Genomic DNA, 21,892 nt, shown 5'->3' on the forward strand with positions numbered 1-21,892 from the left:
TTTCAGTTTGCTGATTTCAAGTTTACCTCATGTATTGTATTTATGTTTATACTTGGTCACTATACTATTGTTAGCTGTAAAAAAAATATTTGTAAGTTTTATGTTGAACTGTACCTGCTGTGCACTGTCTTGGGTGAATCTCTTCATAAATTCGGTTAATAAATCCCAATAAATAAATAAATAGATTTTAAAATCAATTGATTAACACTTTGATCTGTCTCATCATCATAAAGCTGAAACTCTGTATTATATATGTAGGCTGATTGACACAAAAATAACTATAGATGTCAAAAAGTTAACCCCAGGTTTATCCTAATAGTGAAGCAGTGCTAAGTTCCAGATGTGAAGGAGCACTATCCAAGAAAACAAAGTAATTTATGTCAACCAAACAGCAGCACAGGCAAGCAAAAGTCCTTCAGGGTTTGTTTGTTTTTTTATACTTAAGTTTTATTAGTTTTCTAGATACACAAAAGTCCAACAAACTTGGCTATTTTCATATCTTCAAATAGTAAAAAGAAGCACCGGGAGTCTTCAGAATCGGGACACGGTTTCTTTAATCATGTAACTTTAACATCAGTTCTTTCCTTAGTGATCCGACACGGGCTGTGTTTCAGCACCCAGTGCCTGCGTCAGGGGTCAAATAGGTTGTGACACCTAAGAAGGAACGAGCTTACTCCTTTGAAGGTGAGAAGTTGGATGAATTGTCCAGTTAAATGCCTGTAAAATATACTTGATCGCTCAGTAGAATTGGAGCAAAAGCGATCCCTCTTGCTCTAGTTCATAAGTCAAAACTTTTGGTCCGTAGCTTGTTTATTGGGCTTAACAATAAAAAATTACCTAAGCGGCATGTGAGGGTTAAATGTATGTGTTTGGTAACAGCTTAATGTGTGATTGCTTTTAAATGTAAACATCTTGAGGGCCCAACATTATTGGACTGAATTCTCCAAGTGAAAATAGTCTGGGATTTGGAGTAATTGATTGATAGACGCCATGGTCATTTTGACCCGACTGGACTCATTTGGCTGAATTACTTGCTTGGGGGGAAGGGGGCAGTTTAAGGGGTGTTTGCTAAAGAAGCAACAGTGGACACTTGCATGGTTTAGAGTTTGTGTTTATTGGAAGAGGGCAGGTGGAGAGTTTCTTAATGTATTGTTGATTGGTTATTATGGGAACATAATGCGCTTGTTCCTTGTATATTCTTGTTCTGAATAAAAATATATTAATACAAAAAAAATCAGAGAATCAGTGCTTGTATCCTGAGTGCACTGGAGGGTTGAAGTTGGTAGCATTTATTGAAAACTTCTTACCTAGGCATTAAAGGTTACCTTTGCCTGACTATTTGAAGTACAACGTGCACATTATGTCCTCGTGCACCATATCACAGGGAAGCCATCTCTGTGACCATTTCTGCTGAAGATCTTGTGCTGTTCTCAAGTTTTCATGATTTTTCAAGTAGTCCAGCAGCTTCCTTCGGTTGTTCTGAAAGATAGAATATAATGTTTGTGGCAAATTTCTCAAAGGTTATGGCAGGCATCAGAGCCTGCCCTAATTTTTCTCTTTCTCTTTTACCACAAGGGTAGAAATCCAAAGTAGAAGTACCATGAACTAGGACTTTTCTCCTCTTCCCTACATCTCTAAGCCTGCCATTGTAACAAGAGTCCCCAAGTGATTGCCTAAGTGCAGATTCCATTGTAATGATATATACATATGGTGCCATTTTTGGCATATTGGCCTTGTGAGCAGTATTTAAATCTAGGACTCTAACCCCCCACCCCTGTCTATTAGCCTGCAGTATTGCCATTGGACTGGTCTTTACTGTTTCCTAACTAGGCAACATTTTATACAACTACTAAAAGAGTAGCCTAGTAGTTAGAGCACTAGGCTTGACATCCAGGGGTGCCCAGTTTAAATCTCACTGCTGTTCCTTATGATCTTGGGCACATCGCTGAACTCTGTTGCCTCAGGTACGAAATTAGATTGTGAGCCCCCTAAGGACAGGGAAATACGTAGTGAACCTGAATGTAACTCGCCTTGAGTTACTACTGAAAAAGGTGTGCACAGAATCCAAATAAAATAGATAAAAAGAGTGATTCACAGGGTTTAGAGTTGACAGAAAATTTTGGCTGTACATGCTTTGAAAACTCAAAATCTGTCAGCATTAGGCTCATAGATTTTAATGTCCAATATAATATGTCTTGTCTGTTATTTCTTTAATCTTAGGTCATGCTGGAGCTTGCACAGCTATATCTTGCACAGGATGACACAGATGCGTGCCAGCATCAATGTACATTGTTATTAAAGAATGACCAAGACAATGAAGCAGCAACTATGGTCAGTGAGTACATCACACTAGGGAATCAGATGAATTGGCTGAGTAAAATCAAGTAGCATATTTTTAGTTACACTGTATATAGGGCATTACATAGTCTATTAGCATATGTATGCTATGTAGACAATTTGTAAAGGGTTTTCCTGTAGAAAAAGCCCTTTTAAAAACTTGCATGGACCCTCCATAGGGAAAAATATGCATACTACCAACAGGGAGAAGGCGGTAACTCTGGGGGACAGTCCACTGAGATGTTCCAAGATTTAATTATGTAATATCAACATGGTCTTAACCAATGGTGTAGCCCTGGAAGGCCTAGGTCTTAACCAATGGTGTAGCCCTGGAAGGCCTAGGCCTACTCACTTTGGCTCAGGCCTCCCACACCACACCCCGAAATTGCAGCACTGTTTCTATGGTTGGCAGAGATCCCCAAGCATCACCAGCAGCAAAGGTCCTCCTCCAGTGGCCAGAAACTCTCCTATATGTTTGCAGTCAGTGACAGGGTCCGTGGAATGTGCTGCTGACTTTGAGCATAAGTTTGTTTCTGGCCACCAGCAGGGCCGTGCCAACACAGTAAGCGCGGTAAGCGCCGCAGGGGGCGCCTGCCTTCAAGGGCGCCACGCCGTCAAGTTGTATTTTTTTTTAAAAAAACCTTACTCCTCTGCTCCATCCCCGATTCCCCGGTGCTTTAAATTTACCTCGCTCCGCCTCCGACATCTGCGCATCGTCAGTGAAAGCGCTGCCTGTCTGATGTCTCTCCACCAGCCTTCCCTTCGCTCGTTCGTTCCCTCTGTGTCCCGCCTTCTTCTGACGTCATTTCCTTGAGGGCGGGACACAGAGGGAACGAACGAACGAAGGGAAGGCTGGTGGAGAGACGTTAGGCAGCGCTTTCACTGACGCCGCGCAGACGTCAGAGCCGGAGGTGGAGAGAGGTAAATTTAAAGTGCGAGGGGGGCGCGCGCGCGCATGCAGGGGGACGCCAACTGATGGTCTGCAGGGGGGTGCCAGAGACCCTAGGCACGGCCCTGGCCACCAGGATATGCAGGATAAAAAAAACCTTATGTACCAGCATATTTTCAAAGAGCTTTCAAGGCAAGTGAGAGGACTCGAAATTATACTTCATATCCAGTCCAAATTAATGAGTTTGTTTCTTCAAGAAGATAAAGACAGAAAAAATGTGTTAAGGGACCCTATTCCGCCTTTAATAGTGGCATCTGAGAGGTCCCCAGCCAACATTTTTCTGTCTTTAGCAGATGGTACAGATGTTTAGACGACTACGGTAATCAACAGCAGGGCTGAGGAGTGGGGGGACAGAGTGCCTGGCCCTACGTCCCCCTTCGTTTGTGGATCAACGCTTAGGGCTTTGGGCAGCAGCCATGTAGGATTGATTTTCCCTGCCCTACTGCAGGGAAATCCCTAGGGGGTTCATTCCTAGTTTTGGCTCTTCTAGTGAGCTCCTGGCTGACTGGAATCTTTGAGGGCCAAGATCTGTTTGCACGGCTTTTAAAGTTTGGATGAAAAAAAAGACTAAGGCACAAAGCAGTACAGTAAAGTCCTGTGGCACAGCACTGTATCTTGATCAAGGTCAGTGCACCCATGGGGAAGGGATGTGGTTGTCGGAGGAGTGCACCAGTTGTTAGGCCCAGGCTCTGTATGTAATGTTTTGTCGAGGGGAGGAGGATTAGAACATGAGCGGTGCTCCCTGGTTATGAGCAGAATGCAGATTTCAGCTGCATTTCCCTGATGCACAGTCTGGCTGAGTGAACAAGCTGTGTTGGTTGTTCCCACAGGAACAGACACCATTTTAGGACTTGACCCCGTTTCCTGGTACAGCACTTTTTCTCCTCAGATTTCATGTTATTGATGCACAGGACCTTCTGTTTATTGAAAAAGTATCTGGACTCTTATTCAGAGGAATCCAGAGGGTAACACCCTTAAAAGGCTAGCCTAGTAAGGGACTTACCATGAGGTGCTTGGACAAGTCACCCTTTATCTAAGTTTTCTTGGTTTTCTGCGGCCTGCAAGGCTCTCTTAGACCTTGGCCAACCTGGCAGGATAAAAGTTTTGTAATCATCGAGCTATTTGAGTTCACAATAGCTACTTTCTGACTATGTCCCAGAAAATTCCCAGTGGTTTTAGAAAGTGTTCCCAGTGCAGCAGAACCATGTCCCTCATGGACAATCACAACTGTTGACTGTAGTGCTTAGTACCCAATCTTGATTCCTTTACTTGTAAACTCTGCAAATATCAAGAAGAGGCATAGAGATCACATGTACTCCTGACACCCCTTTGACTAGACAAGCATGATTTAAGTAGCCACTTGGGCCTTCCTGTTAAATGTCTTAAAGAATGCAAGTGGGCAGCTAGCCTCTGATCCATTAGTCTCCTGCACGTGAGAGCAGTTCTCTTAGTTCTCCCTCTTGCTCTTCACCAGCAAGATTTTCAGAAATGTTATTGATACAAAACCCACTTTCAGAGCACTCCCCACCCACCACAAATGACACCCCTGCCCCCAGTGCTGGGGGTTTGAAAGGGCAGTCCCAAGCCTGGCTGTGCCCCATTGGGAAACTGCTTGAAATGTGAGACTAGCCAGGGTAGGTGACCTGGGCAGTGCTTCCACCTTTGGAAGTGCTAAATCGTCCCTCCCCTCATCCAAACCTCCAGCCCCATTCCTCTACCACCAACTCCAACATCCCAGGTGACTTTCTGGGGAATCTCTGAATCTTTCCATCTGAAACAAACTTCCAAACATTATCAAAACCCACTATACCTCAAACCAGACCCCAAACCATATTTTCACCCCATAATGCCTCCACTCTGCCCTGCACTGTCTTGCCCCCACAAAAACAAACCTTTTAACACAGTAAGATGAAACAAACAAGTTTATAGAGGTCCATGGTTCTATGGGCAAAAAACAAGGACTGTGACATTAAACACAAGTTTCAAGTTTTATTAAAGATTTACTATACCGCCTACCAGGAAAGAGTCTAGGCAGTTTACATTCTAAAAAGTACAACATAACTATTAAACAGACAGGTAATACAAGAAAACATTAAAAAAAAAAAAAAAAAAAGGAACTGCAACATCAGAAAGGAAAGCAATCATGCCCACCAGCCAAGCTCAAGATAGCAAAAGGCACCAAACTCTGTCTAGTCTTGGCCTTCTGCTGAGGCTGAGGGCAGGCTAAGGAGCATATTTATTTTTATTTATTTATTTGTTACATTTGTACCCCACATTTTCCCATCTATTTTGCAGGCTCAATGTGGCTTACATTTATTTTATTTTTGTTACATTTGTACCCCGCGCTTTCCCACTCATGGCAGGCTCATGCGGCTTACATGGGGCAATGGAGGGTTAAGTGACTTGCCCAGAGTCACAAGGAGCTGCCTGTGCCTGAACTGGGAATCGAACTCAGTTCCTCAGTTCCCCAGGACCAAAGTCCACCACTCTAACCACTAGGCCACTCCTCCACTCATGTTACCCTAAAGGCGTTAGCCAGTCAGTTGATAACATATAGTCTTGCACTTCTTTGACCAAAAAAAGAGCATTCTTATTGAGGTGGCTAATATGGAGTTTAGCCAGGTACAACAGTGGAAAATGTCTGTTGCCTTTGCTATAACTCCACTGAAAAATCTTGAGAGAAAAAAATCTGTGATTCTGGTAGAGGATCTCTTGTTTCATACAAGTGGCACTTATCATCCTTTCTCCTGAAAATTGTGAACACATACAGTCACTGTTCCCTCTAAGCTGAGTGGGAGTCCTCCACCTGCAGTCTTGCCTGTAGGGAGTGCTGTTTTACTATTACAGTAGGGACAGGCATGTTCTGCAGGACTCCAGGGAAACCTGCCTGCCCTAGCGATTGAAAACACAATATTGAAGCACCATCCCCTACTGTTAGCAATTCTGTTGGAGGACATCTGCTCAGCTTAGAAGGAATAGTGTATACAGTCAAGGCTCACTGCCTCTTCCCCTCAGCCAGGGATGGGGGGAAGGGGCCAGTGAGGAATGCACCTTGTCTAACTTCATTTTTCCTTATTTTACCTGCAGACTGAGGATCTCTGTAATCCGAGATCCTCACAGTCCCAGCTCTCCATCTTCTCTGGGAGACCCACGATGCATAGGTTGTTCCTGCAGCTTCGACTTTCTTTCTTATCCTGTCACTTCACTAGTGTTTTCACTTCTGCTAGTGCTATTACTTGGCCTTTTCTGTCATGGATGCCATGACTTGCATCATGCTGGAAGAGAATTCCTGAAACTCTGTATTGAAGCATTACAATTTTCTTTTTCCGACAGTTTTGCCATGACATTTTTTTATCATTTCACGCGCATCCATGACAATAGAGACTTCTCTCGTGGTTGTGTCCTCTGAACCTTGCTTCTCTGTGGGGCCAGCCTTGTCAACAGCCATCTTCCTGCCTAATTTTCTCTCCTCACAGGGCTTGCAATGATTTTTTACTCACTTTGGCCATTCTGTGGGGAGTTCTATAAAAAAAAAAAAACAGGGCCCTTTGTATCTTTAATATTTGGCATACTGAGCAGTTGCCTGTACCTAAATCCGAGCCTAGGTGGGGGCTGAATAAGAAGAGAAATCACCCTTTGGGGGTAATTTTATAACACATTTTCTGCATGTTAACCATGTTTTGCATGTGAAAATGGATGTTATACATATGTAAAAAGTAGGTGCTGGATTAGATTGTGCCTGCTTTTTACCTGATCTGCTTGTAGGCATTCCTGGTGTCCTGGTGCCATAGTTTGTTTACAGCTGAGGAAGCATACGCATGATCTATACACATATTTTATAAAATGTGTGTATGTACATAGAATACATCTACATATTTATGCTTTCAGACAAGATGTAAATTTGTGTGCAAGAATTTGTGCACTAGTAGGGGTCATTACATGAGCCTATTTTTAAAAAGCATGTAGACACATATTTTGAAATTACCCTTCTGTGTATTCGTGCTATTTTCTCTTCAGTCCCCTTAAGAACATTATTGAGGAAGGGCAATTTAGTCCTAGATGAATATTTCAGGCCCTAATTATGATGATCATAAACAGTGATTTATATTTGCACAGTAACAACTTTATTTTTTGTGCAGGCTTTATTTCTTGTTGGCCAGTACATTTTGAAATATTGGCCCAATATTCAGAAAATAATTTGTTTCATATTCAACCTTTGTGGATTTTTGATTGTGGAAACTAGAATACTAGGAATTTCTAAGGATAGCAGAGGCCTAAAACCTTATGTGAAACGGCACTGAAGAGAGAACAGCATGATAGAGAACATCAATGAGTGATTGCAACTGAATCTTTCAGATTTTAGACTCCATCTTCCTGCTTGTACTCTAATCAGAATTCAGCGAAGCAGCAGGAAGATGGAGTCATTCCACTCAATAAAGGTAAAGGCTTAGCTATGGCATTTAGGTGTTTGTCTTCACATTTTTTATTCATATTCATTGCTGGATAAAATAAATATGGCCTATAAATTAGTAATAAAGTAGAGATAAATATAAGCAGAAAGGATCTAGGCTTCTATAGTGTAGGAATAATTCATGTTTATGTTGGTGTTTAAGAAGCATGAAAAAGGAGGACATGTTTGTTTGGAACTGTATAGCTAATAAAGGCAGATACAGTAAACACGAAGGGAGTAATTCTATAAGGAGCCACCTAGTTTTAGATGGCAGAAATGCATGCAAATGGCTACTTAGGTGTATAAATGACCTTTTAAAGAATGCCAACTAGCAGAAAAGTATGCATCATAGATTTGTGGCATGTATTTTGCTGGCAGGTATACATTTGGGCAGAATGTGGCATAGCATGGGTGGAATATACAAATATGCACATAAATTAGAATAATCTTTAATTTCATGTGTTCCGACAAACATCTGGATGCAGGCATTTACACCAGCTATAGGGCTGATGTAATCACACATTGCCATAGATATAAGTGCATTTTCTCTCAAATGCAGAAGTATTCTATAAAGAAAAGTAGGCACTTTTTTTATAGAATAGGCGGCTGGATATAACATTACCTTCAAAAAGGGCAATTCTATAACAGTTTGCCTACAATTAGGCACCTGGAGGGCACGTGATAGGCATCTATTCTATAAAGGAAGATAAATGTCTACTTTCCTTTTTAGAATACTAGTAAAAAAGGCCTGTTTTGGACACAAATGAAACGGGCGCTAGCAAGGTTGTCCACGGAATGTGTATGTTTGAGAGAGTGTGAGTGAGAGTGAGTGTGTGAGAGAGAGAGAGTAAATGTGCGAGTGTGTGTGTGAGAGAGTGTGTGTGTGAGAGACTCCCTCTGAGGTCTGAGGACCCCCTCTTTAGCAGAAGATGGATTTTGAGTGTGGCTTAGTTATTGTTTTGTTGGGGAGTGTGTGAGTTGGAAGAGCAATCAGTGCTGCCATTTTGGTGTTGGGGATTTGTCTGCAGGAGGGTACCGTTGTTCCACATAATTGTATGTGTTTCTCTTGTTTGTGGAGGAATTGGCGGGGTCAGAGGCTGTTTGTGGGTGATTGAGGTACATAGGTGTGTGTGTGTGAGTGAGAGAGATACTGTCTATGTATGGCACAGTGTGTGTTTGTGTGTGTGAGAGAGAGAGATGCTGATTTTGCATATTAGATGTTTTGTTATTGTGTTTTTTGGGAGGGAGGGAGGGAGTCTGGTGGAGCTGGGTAACCTGTGAGAATGACCTGCAACCAGCAGTGACGAAAGGAGGCGTTGCTTAGACTGACCCATAAGCCAACCAATAAGCATCAGTACTGAAAGACAGGGTCCGCCTACATCTACAACATCACCAATCAGCAAACTTGCAAAGAACTTAGGGTAGGCAGAGCTGCACCCTACGCCAATAACAGTCACTGAAAGGCGTGCCGATGAGTTCACATGGCCACAATGAAGCCTCTGAACTCGGGCGATGGGAAGGAAAGACTCACACTTACCGGATACCCTGTGCTGCCAGAGAAGAGCATCAAACAGGAGAGCCTCAAGGACCCAGCAACCATAGAATGCATGCAACATCATGCTGTCCTCCACATGTTCCCCGTAAATGCCCTGCCCCCGCGCGCATGGAGATGTGATGTCAGGAACGGTACAACACCAGTTGCCTTTATCCCGCCGCTTTCTGGTGTCACGTGGTTGATGACAGCGAATTCCTATTGGGAGCAAGTAAAGGAGGTGCGACTTATTATTGGAAGAGGGGCGGAGCAAGAAGCTTGATTGGCTGATCTCTTCGGCTCTCGTAGTGGTGCTTTGCTGCATATCTGAAAATTGCAGAAATCTTTACATGTGGTCTTCACTGCAACCTTACTTGGGTCACATCTTTCTACTGTATTTCCTCCCAAGGGTGAATGTTGATGACCGGGATCCGTTAACTTCTGGGAGTAGGGAAACACGCTCCACGTGTTTCCCTACTCCTGCCCCTGCCTGGCTCGTGGTTTTTGTGCTTTTTCGACCTTCTTTGCGACTCGTGCCTTGTGCCTTCCCCGGCCCATTGGGTGAGTGTCAGTACTCCGCCCTGTACGTCATAACGTTGTGACGCGAGGGCGGGGCACACACTCATGGGCAAAGCGGATATCTACACCATGACGGAAGTTGGAGACTTTGCAGCTTGTGACTTCATTAGAATGTTGGGGTTGTGAATTATGTCTGGATGGGGCGTGGCTGAGGGCGGGTCCATGAGTGAGAGTGAGTGGTGCTCACATCCTAGCCTACCAACAGTACAGGGCTTCAGTGTTTCCCTGCCACAGAGTGAGCTTCAGAACGTTGGAGGTGAGAATTATTTATATAGATTAGTGTAACCAGGTATATACGTGCTTAACATTTAGGTGCGAGCACTTATTCCATCCATAGAGCTGCTGTAAATGTTAATAGCTAAGTCTGCAGATACACACGTAACTTACTGGCATGTGCCCTGCCCAAGCTCCACCCATGTGTATGCCATCTTTACAAATATGCATGGGTATTTACAGACTAGCGCTTAGGGGGTATTTTGGCATTTACACATGTATGTGCGCACATGCACATACCTGGAAAAGTCATTATTCTAAACATTTATGCATGTAATGGGTGCACAAATGTTAGCTCCTGTATTATAGAAATGCCCCTGATATTACAAGAAAAGCTAGGATAATGCTGAAAGCTCACAGAGGGGCACTTAAAAGCAGAACTATATGTTCATATCATCTTTAAGTAAATGCATCTTCCAACACTAAAACTAAGTCATCTTGGACAAACTGTAAACATATTGCAAAGATGATTCAGCTTTAATGTTGAAAGATCATGTTTGTATTTATTATATGCACAAAGTCTTATATTTTAACATTATTTCATGACATAATCATTACTCTTCTGATAAATTTTATAGATGATGGCTGATCTTATGTTTAGAAAGCAAGATTATGAGCAGGCTGTTTTTCATTTTCAACAACTTCTGGAACGCAAGCCAGGTACTGATTGATTTTATATTCTTTATGTGCAAAACATGATTAGTGAAAGTGCTTGACACCTTGTATTTTTACATGTATTGTTGCTGTGATGTTTGCAAAAATTAATGCATTTCATGTATTACAAAGACTAAAGCAATTTGTAGAATTAGTTTATTGACACTGAATTCTGCTTCTTTTTTTATGAACAGAAGGGAAACAATGGTTGTGCACATTGTCCATTCTTAAACAACAGTCCCTTGATGGCAGGCATAACTCTCATTTAGTTTCCTGCAACTACATTAATCACCCTAACTGTTTACAACTTACAAGAATCCACTGCTGTCCCAGGGGTATTATAGGAGAGGAGTTGCTGAACAATCCTGTTGCAGTACTGTTGATTTCAGTGGAACTGAGCATAGGTTGCCAGATCAGGCCTGGTAAATTAGTTTTAAGAACCCAGAAATATCGATGTCTTTAAAAGTATTTGTCTGAGCATAGCCAGTCCCAAATATGTCATCCATTTCACAAAAGGGTACAATGGTAATTTATACCCTTGATTTGGGGTATTAGGGATTTCTTCTTGATCTCACAGCTGATTAACTGTATTCTGCTTCTCTTGGGAAAAATGAGGTGACAGGTTTTAAAACACAAACTGTCCTTCTGAAAGTGATATGATGATGATCATATTTTATCGTGATACTTGTCTTCCATGCCTTAAAAGGGTATAACATTTTCAACATTTTAAAATTTGGTTATCTGTAGCTAACATGTCATAAGTCCCTCTACCAGATAAAAGGCTTTATTTCTTAATATCTGATAATTACCACTTCCATTCCACCAGTGATAGACTATAAAACATTCTTACGTCACGCATCTATAATGAAGAAGTTTGTTGATCCATAAGCATAATGTTGCCTTTGTCAACATTACAGAGTTCATATTGCTACCCAGAGAGACAGGGTTGGAAGAGAGATAGTTCTTTTCAGCTCCAGGGACCTCGGAGACCACCAGCACAGAATGAAAGTTGGTAAGGTTTGGAGACAAATTGAAGTAAACAGGGACATCATTAGATCTAGTGTCCTTTTGTTAAGAAAATGAAAAAGACTGAAGAAGGAAGGTAGTGTCCTGAGCTATTTAAGAGCAAGTTTTTATGCCTTTGATGTGCATTCTCAGGATCTAAAGTCTCAGGTCAAATATTAATTTCATTCCTTGCCTGATGTAAGGAAAGTTGCTTAGTTAAAGATGCCATTGGTCTTAAGATACAATATTGATCCAGTTTGTACTTATTATGTTCCATTGGAAATAAAGTATTTTAAACATCAAATATTTTCTTAGATAATTATGCCACATTGTCACGCTTAATTGATCTACTAAGAAGAGCCGGTAAGCTTGAAGAGGTACCAAGATTTCTTGAATTGGCTGAGAAACATTCTTCCAGAGCGAAACTTGAGCCAGGATTTCACTATTGCAAAGGACTGTATCTCTGGTAGGTAATGTAAGAATCAGAAAATTAAGTAAAGTAAACAAAACATAAATACAACTTTTTTTTTAAATTTGGTTTACACCTTTTCATTGATAGTACAAGATGAGTTATATTCAGGTACAGTAAGCAATTATGTGAATTAAATAAAAATAGAATTGGAGATGATTTCCTTTTTCTAAAGCTTTTAGGTTATTGTAGAATGCTTATGAATAATTTGAAACAACTACTGTAGACATTTCAAATTATTCTTATGTTTAGCAGTGCTATACGTATAGCTAGCGCTGCTGAACATTCAGGTATAACTAGTTTTATGGTTAGCAAAATAGATATAGATATATATATAGATAGATATATAATGTAATCTGACATCAAAAATATTAAAAAAAAATACATAGGTGTTTGCTATAATGCTGAATGTGTATGTGCTTTTGGAAAATTGACCTAAGTATGTTAATTACAGGTTAAATTTTCTTCCTGTTTTATGAGGTGCCTACTTTAGTACTATTAGGTACTGTATAAGTATTTAGAAAAAAAAGGTGTATCTTAAATAGAATTGGAATCAAGTGGAGTCTTGTGGTTAGGTTCTCTTCTCTCCAGGAGATAGTCCTCTGCAGATATCGCCTCAGCCTCCCTCTCAGGTGACTCAAGGGGCCCTTTTACAAAGTGGTGGTAGGGCTACTGCGCACCAAATTGACTCTATCGCCTGGTTAGCGCACCCACCCGGCAGTAATTTCAAAGTTGGCATGTGCTGTTTCCTGTGGTAGAAAATATTTTTCTATTTTTTATGGCGGGAATGTTCCCAGTGGTAATCAGCAGCACGGCCACATTGGTTCATACTCCATGAGTACTGTGTGTGTGTAGCGCATGAGCCCTTACCGCTAGGTCAATGGGTGGCGGTAAGGGCTCAGGCAGTAAATAGTCGCACACTACTATTATTTCTGGCTCACGGCCATTTACTGCCCCCATTGAAGAAAGCCTTTTTTCCCAGCTGTAGTCAAAAATGGCCCAGCGTACGCCAAAATCACACACCCTCACTCTGCAGGCCACTTTTTACCGTGGCTTAGTAAAAGGACCCCTAAGAGTCCAGCTACAAAGAATCAGCACCAAGGATGCTCCAAGATGGTGCAAACACTTTGGAGGCTTCAAGATTTAAAGTATAATGTCTTCAGCACATTTTGCACAGGTATGATGTCAAGGCAACCTTGAATGTTCCACACAAGTGCTGGAAAAGTGCAGATGTATCTCAGGGTGCTGCTTCTAAACTTTACCTGTGCAGCCATACCTTTGCTGTCTTCACCATCAGACAGACTCTGGCTTGACAGTAGAACAGACCTTCAAGCTGTTGCACTGGTATAGATTGTATATCAGCCTCTCATCACAGATATTTCAGCACTACACACAAGTGCAGGGTGTGAAATTGCTGCTCCAGTGCAAAATTTACTGCTTGCTGATAGTGCAGAGCCAGTACTGGCATCCTCTCTTTTTCTGCTTGTGACACAGTCAGCTATGCAAAGTTTAAGACTTCAGTCTCCACTGACATCCATTCCAATAATTGTCGCAGGTCTAAGAGATTTATTCATCAGCTTCTGATGCAGGCAGTAGTGCCAAAATATGTTGGGGCCATTGACTGAACTATCCACTCCTCCTGGACATCTGGTTGAACTATACTGATTAGTGAACTTTTGGTTTTGTGTTTTATTAGAATAAAGGTGTTTATTTGCCCCTACTAGTTCTTTCTTCTTCTTGGTTTGCGTCATCATCATGGTGCTGTTAGAGTTGCCTGTGCTGTGATTTTGGAGAAGTTTCCTCCCATTAAAACAGGAGGAAGAACCTCGTTTGGATGTATTTGACTTTTTGAAATTCGTGGACGAGCCAAAAGCCACAGTGGCCATTCAAATTCATGGTATTTGCAGGAACAGCAGCTTTGTATGTGGCAGTTGCTGCTGACAGTTCAGCCTCTATCTAAAAGATGTATTTAAAGTAGAGGTGGGCAAATTAACACGTTAATAATGCTATTAATATGTTAATATTTTAACGCAGGCTGTGCACTTTAACTAGGCCCAATTTTTTTAGCGCTGACAGCAGGACTCCTTTTCTCCTTCCTTGGCGCTCCTTATCTCTCCTTGCATGGCCGGGCTCTGCAGATATTTCAGCCACTGCAGTACAGGAAGTTGGGGAAGTCTCATGGGGCTTGAAACTGCATGACTTCCCCAACTTCCTGCACCGCTCAGCTCAAGTATCTGCAGATCCTGGCCATGCAGAGGGAGACAAGGAGAGTGGAGGAAGGTGAAAAGGAGCCCTGCTGTAGAGGTAAAAGCGAATGGAGGGGGAGAGAATCTGGATGAAGTCTGGGGAGGGGGCCATGAGAGAAACTGGGGGAGAGGCTGGGGAGGGGGGCATGAGAAAAACTGTGGGAGAGGCTGGGGAGGGGGACCTGAGAGAAACTGGGGAGAGAGGCTGAGGAGGGGGTGCATGAGAGAATCTGGATGACGGCTGGATGCATGGTGTGATTAAGTATGATTAATCGCAATTAAGATTTTAAATCTTTGCCCACCCTTAATTTAAAGTATAAAATCAACCAGCACCTGAGTTTAGTAATGTCTGGCCTTTTAACATTCCTCAGTAGCAGCTGACTTGGCAGTGAAGAAGGCAAGAAAATGTAGAGTTTCTAGTCTTACCTTATAAAGATACAATACTGTTGGACCATCTAAGCAAGAATGCATTCCAGTGTGTAGTGTTATATGCCTGAGGTAGAGATCATCAGCTTTACATAGTTCAGTGTATGCATACAGTTTTCAGAAGGATGCAAGAGTTCTCACCCAGCCTGTGTCCACTATCTGAACTGCCAGCAATGCTAGCTGAGGCAAATGAGTGTGGAACCCATCTTATATGCTGAGTGAATGGTGTATTAATACATCTATCAGAATCTTTTATAACTTTTGTACCTTTGAAGTTACTGTTGTAACTTCATGCATCTGACCTCCATAAGAATGTTCATACAACATTTCCTTTTTGACAATAAGTTTAAGATTGTGAATACTATCAAGAATCATTGTTCTACCCTATAAAACTTCTGAGCTGTAGCTCCACCATCTACATCATCCTCTAGATAGACATGCATAACCCAGTATTGCAGAGGTTTCTGCTATCAAAGATGTTTGATTCCTTTTGCTAGGTAGACAGATCAAGCTCATCAGGTCTTCACTAAACCTCACTAGTGAGAAATGGGACAAAGCAGGCTATACCTGTGTAACCAAAGTACTTTTGATTATTCTTTGTAGTCCCTACCAGTTTCCTTCCAGAATACATATTCCCCCTGATTCTATAAAGGTTGCCCAAATTTGGGCGCTAATCCTAGATCTGCACCCAAAATAAGTAGTTTATGGGCTCAAATGATTTAACTATTGGAGTTAATAAGCACTTAATTGGTACTCATTATGACTTGGATGCTTATCTGGGTGTGTGGTACTCTGTATCAATGAGGTTGTCACAAAACACCTAGCTACCTGCCTGGGCTATCCCACGGCCACTTAGAAGGTCTATTCCCAGCACAGCTCAGGTCCACCTGCTGCCTGTGCTGTACACTATCACCCTCCTTCCACTGACTGGATCCCAACTGCCTGAGGGCGAGTCTCCTGCTCTCAAATTATCCCCCGTGATTTCTAGGTTACTAGGGTCACACTCCCAGTGGTCCCACAGTTCCTAGGAAGCACTCACAGATCCAATACACAAACCACCAGGATTCTTAGTCAGTCCAGACAAGCAGAGGCAATAAACTAAAAATGTTTATTGTCATTGTATCTTACCTCATGAAAAATTAGAACAGTGAACATAAAAGGTGCAATCAGCAAATCAATAACAGGTAATTGAAATAGTTAATTATATCTAAACATTTGTTTACTATCTAAATAGTACCTGGGGAGATCAGGACATATAGCTGCTTACAGGTTATCAAATGTAACTGTTCACAGGGCCTCAGCAAAGAGATCTTTCTCTCTCTTCTCCTTGCTAAGACTGGGGGAAAAGCTAGTACATCCTAGATGAATTGAGCTCCTGAGTCAATCAGAGCCCAGAAGAACAATTTTTCAAAAGTATGCTGCATCTTCCTATCTGTGTTAGACTAAAGAAGAAAACAGTCATTTCTCTGTAACAGCTTTAAACATAAACATGCAGTACCTGCTGGCCAAACTAGAGAAATACACTTCAAGAAATAATTAGTACAGTTTACAGTATTAGAACCCACTGTTTTGTCACAAGCACCTAAATTGGATCACACGCAAGTCAAATGGGGCATGGCCATGGAAGAGGCATGGGCCAGTCAGAGGTGTTTACAAAAAATGCACACAGTGTTACAGAATCACAGGGATCTGCGCCCAACTTGTGCACCAGGACTTATACCAGGTTTCAGCTGGTGTAAGTCCTCATGACCAAAGTTGAGTGTGGAATTTGGCGCTTAACGTTATTCTATAAAGAGCACTCATCCTGGAGTGCCCTTCATAGAATAGCATTGAATGCCACATTTTATTGGCACTTAGAGACAGATGCATCAACCAAACGTAAAAAAAGCAAAAACGTAAAAGCTGTTACCGAATTTAAAAAAACGAACAATGCAGCAAAAAAACAAGTCGCACATGTTCGGTGCGGTATTTGAAAGTACAATGGATCAATCTGGTGGAATCCCCGTCGGTAATCGGCCCCTAAAGCATGTGCAGAGCAGCCAAGCGTTATGCTGGCTGCTGTGCGCATGCCACAAACGTCAAAAAACCAAAACACAAACACATGGATCGGGAGGGGGCAAAGGCCTGTATGGACGGCCTTGCCCCCCCCCCCCCCCCCGCCCGTGGTCGCCGCTGCTGCTCCCCGCTTCCTCCGCCAGCATTAAATAAAAGAAAACAAAAATCAAAGCTTCGGCCCCCCCCCTCCCTTCCTGTCTCTCAACTCTTTCTTTCCCCACACAGCCCTGCCCCCACCGGCCCCCTTGAGATCGTCGCCGCCGCTCCCCCCTCCTCCAGCCCCCCCCCCCCCCCCCCCCCCCCCCCCCCCGCATTACCGGGCCCGTGCAGCGCCTCTCTCCTCTGTCAGACGGGGGCGGGGCCAGGTCAGGGAAGACAAAGGAGAGAGACGTCCTGAAGACTGCTGCGATCTGGTCTTCTTGCCCATGCAGCGCCTTCATACAGAGGTGAGAGGCGCTGCACGGGCCCGGTAATGCAGGGGGGGGCCCGGAGGAGGGGGGAGTGGCGGCGACGATCTCAAGGGGGCCGGTGGGGCGGGGCACGGTGGCGGAGGATGGCGGGAGGCGGAGCTGTGTGGGGAAAGAAAGAGTTGAGAGACAGGAAGGGAGGGAAGCTTCGATTTTTCTTTTATTTAATGCTGGCCTTTGCTCCCTCCCGAACTTTTTTTTTTTCAGTTTTATAGTGATGCAGGCGGAGCAGGGAGCAGCAGGGACCTCGGGCGTCAATAAAAGACGCCCCTGACACGCATTTTCGCCCCCCCCCCCCTTCGCTTTTCTTTTTGTTTTTTACATTACAGTTTTCAGTCGGATAGCCCTAACGACAGGTACAGACCTGTCGTTAGCGTTCTGGCTCTTTTCCTGCGTTAGGGTAGTTGGAAAACTTTGATGCATCTCGTTTCTATGGGGTTTCTACACAATTTGCTCATCTGCATTCCGTTTTCGTTTTCTGCTACCGTGGTCAGAAAATGGCCTTTAATGCATGCCACGGTTCGAAAATTCTTCGTTAAAGGGTCATTAAAGCTTAGTGCATCTGCCTCTTAAGTTTGGGCACCATTTATAGAATTTCTCCCATTGTGCTCTAGCTGTAGGAGGTAAGATACAATGCATTCTTCAGCTACACCCAATTCCTGGATTCTCAACTTTGTCAAAATGGGCTATCACCTCAAGTGTCACTCAGTTCCACCAGATTAACACCTAACTTGGTTTCAAATACCTCATGACAGCAGAAAAAAAGAGACAAAAATGTGACTGCAGTACAGGATAAATCCATGAACAAAAAGCAACCTTGCAGACAGCCAGTAATACATAGTACAATAAGTTTATTAGATGAGATATTTTAAAAACAAATAGAAATCTAAATGTTCCAAATATTCAGACAAATGCCCAACATGTTTCAGCACAAAATGCCTGCCTCGGGCAAATTCAGAACTTTGTTAAGAAATTATCCCACCTAAGAGAACATTCAAATAAAGGATGTATGAGATGATTTCAAAACATTTTTCTTAACTTAAAAGACAATATCAAAATAAATAAGAAAAAAAAAGGAAGAGGACAGAACAAGAAAAAATCATCTTCACTGGGAAGTACAACCTGGGGCAGCAGAGGCAAGGTTAGAATCCCGAAAGGACTGGGTCCTCTGAATAAAAAATGACTGCTCTGATTCACACCCATCCTACCAGGCCTATACCAGCATACCTCTCAGAAATGCCCTCTGCCCATAAGGCCTCTACCTATGAACGTCAGCTTATCCTCTGGCAGCCTGGGAATCTTAGTCTCCCCAAGACTCTTGACCAGTTTGTCTAGCTCTTCTCCAAACAACGATGATTCCCAAAAAGGAAGCTTAACTGAGTTCAGTCGTTTATCTTCTGTCATCTACTATGTCCAGCATCCAAGCAGCCTCCTTGGGCTACTCCTCAAACCTCAAAACCGTAGACACCTGCACAAGAATCTCTTATTATTCATCCTTATGAAATATGCTCCCTTCTGAAGAATCCTCCCCTGAAAGCAACTTCACCAACCAGGCATCTGCATTCAACACCACATCCTGTTTCAAAAGTCCATTCCTATCCACTCTTCTGAAAGAGGGGATCCAGCATCCAAGAGCTCTTCTCCTTCACAGTCTAATCTCTGTTTCTTGGGAAGTGGGAGGGACAGGCAGTCCCAATTTCCCAGTCTGTGAAGGCAAAACACCTGTTACATAGGCAGAATGAAATCCAGTGAAAAATCCACACCAGAGTTCTCCTGTGGTGCAAATTCCTGAAAATTCTAAAAGTTGCTCACACTGGGATCCCAGAACATGCTGCACGCTGTTAGAGAGAAAACTAGAGAAAATCAGCATATATCTGTACCTATATCCCTGTATCCTAGAAAACATTTTAAAAATTGTTTATATGAGAAGAAATTCTCTTATATTCAAATATTCTGTACTAAGGTACTCTGTAAACACTGCCAGACCACTAACCTTATTCTTATAAAGTTTATATAGTAACAGTTTCACAGAAAGCCAGTTGTTAAAACATCTATCTAGTTGAGTCATACAGTACTGACCTCATGTAACAGGCACAGCTGCAGTGAATCCAATCAAAACAACTAGCTGCATGCAAAAATAGCTGGGTGTACCGTTTTGATGACCATCTAGTAGTACCAGTTTAATAAAAACAGTGCCAAAGGGGGAAAAAAAATCACAGGGTCATACAGTACTGCCCTCACAGGCACACAAGCAGTCTAATACCCATAGTAATCAAATACACAGTGTGACAGGGAAGAAAGGAACCTAAAAATACCATTTGGAGTCAAATCCACAGGTCAAAAGAAATGAATACCAAGTGTTAAATATTGATTTCAAGCAATTTAAAAAAAACACATTGCAATTAATCCTGATTAAACATAATTGTAAAATTCACTAAAAACAGTAGAAACCAACATTAATAGTGCTGAGGAGCTAAATGTCTTATAAAAAGTTTTAAAAAAAACCCCAAAACAAAACAATGCTTAAAACAGCTAAGATTAAGCATTTAAAATTGCGGTTTCAAAGTGAAAATAAAAATGCCACTGATTTTGCATATTGACTAAAATATGACAAAACATTATTTCTTATTTTAAAACACTATCTTATTCTTTCAAACATATTAATAAAAGGCTCCTGTTTACTAAGGTAAGCTAGCATTTTTAGTGGTGCTAAAAATTAGTGCATGCTAACCATGTAGATGCCCATAGGAATATTATAGCCATCTACATGGTTAGCGTGTGCTAATGCTTAGCGTGCACTAAAAACACTAGTGCACCACTGGCGCAGCTTAGTAAACAGGGCCCTTAAATTATGCCAAAAATGGCAGCGTGACTCCATGTTGGGTCATCAGATAAAAATGGGCCAAAATGCTTAAAAGCACAACTTTTTTTTTCTAACAGGACACTTAAAAAAAAGAAAAAGGGGTACCAAAAATAAAAAAGCAGAATACAATAAATAATTGGTAACAAAATAATAGATGAAGAAGATAAAACAATGAAAAAAGATTGAAATAGTTTAAAACAAAAACTAAAAGATAAAAAAGTAAATGAAGATAAAAACAAAGCATGCAAAAGTACCAAACCCATCCATACATTATCTCCTTGTAGATTGATTCATGCGTGCTAAGGGATGGCCAGCCAAAAGATAGTGATTCAATTTGCTTTAAAAATATACCCTATGTAATACATGAAATATCATTAAACATATAAAGTCAATCAAAAGAGGGTAAAAGAGTACACCAAAGGGTAAATACAAAAACAAAAGCACACGTTAACCTCCAGAATCAGAACAATGAAGAGTTCTTTATTGGAAAGACCCGATACAGGCCGTGTTTCGGCGACCAAGCACCTGCATTAGGGGTCACTGAAATTGCAGAACTGTTAAATGATAATGATAAGAAGTCTTCTGTATATTCAACTGAATGACACGTGGAGGGGCATAATCGAAAGGGACATCCTTGTTTCGATTTGGCTGTCCTCGCAAAACGTCCCCATCCAGGGGCAGGGAAACCCGTATTTTCGAAACAAGATGGATGTTCATCTTTCGTTTCGATAATAGTCAGGGACGTTCAAATCCTGAAATCCTTTGAATTGGGCTAAAGATATGAGTTGACGAAGGTGTAACGGGAGAGCATTTCACAGTTCGGGGCCTTGTATTGAGAACATCATACGACGAGAGTGTTCTTGATGAATTTCTATATAAGTTGGTACAGTAAGACGATTATGATGTACTGATTGAAGATCACATAGTGGAATGTAGGAGGTTAAATAACAGGCAAGATAAGAGGGTTCTTCAGTGTTACGGGTCTTAAAAAAACAGCAGAAACAGGTGGAATATGGGCAACCAGTGAGCATTTTTGAGATAAGGTATTGCATGATCAAATTTTTTAAGGGCATTGATGAGTTTTATTGCTGCAGGTGACAATCTGTGATGCAAATGCCCATATATAGAAAATTACAGTAATCTAGTTGGGTGATAACTACAGAGTGCACTAGTATATTTAATATTTAATGCAGGAGGGTGTATTAATGGCTGGATGGATTTAATTAATCTAAGCTTATAGAAAGGACATCGAACCACCTGAGCTATTTGATGTTGAAAAGTGAGTTTAGCATCCATATGAAAGCCTAGTATTCATGTTGTCTGCACTTGATGAACTGGTACTTATAAAGTCCATTGAACATTATTAATTTTTTTTTTTGGGGGGGGTGGGGGGGGGGGTTGCCAGGTTATTGAAGCCTTGATTGGCGACTGTCAGAGACAGGATGCTGGGCTTGATGAACCCTTGGTCTTTTCCCAGTTTGTCAGTGCTTATGTACTTATAAAGATGTATTAACAAAACGTATTGGAGAGAGTACAGTGATTTGGTCCTGATCAGTAAATAGTAGTATTTTCTGTTCTGGGTCTACCA

General features: G+C 41.9%; 1 protein-coding gene across 1 annotated transcript in view; it reads left to right on the plus strand.

Annotated features, from left to right (window-relative positions):
- The window catches only part of TTC21B (tetratricopeptide repeat domain 21B), a 220,258-nt gene that overhangs the window by 152,254 nt on the left and 46,112 nt on the right, over positions 1–21,892 (plus strand). The window contains 3 exon segments of the mRNA XM_030209686.1: positions 2,221–2,331; positions 10,698–10,779; positions 12,094–12,244. Coding sequence (XP_030065546.1) covers positions 2,221–2,331; positions 10,698–10,779; positions 12,094–12,244 — 344 coding nt within the window.

Source organism: Microcaecilia unicolor, chromosome 7 (assembly GCF_901765095.1).
Source record: "Microcaecilia unicolor chromosome 7, aMicUni1.1, whole genome shotgun sequence".
Classification (NCBI taxonomy): Eukaryota; Metazoa; Chordata; class Amphibia; order Gymnophiona; family Siphonopidae; genus Microcaecilia; species Microcaecilia unicolor.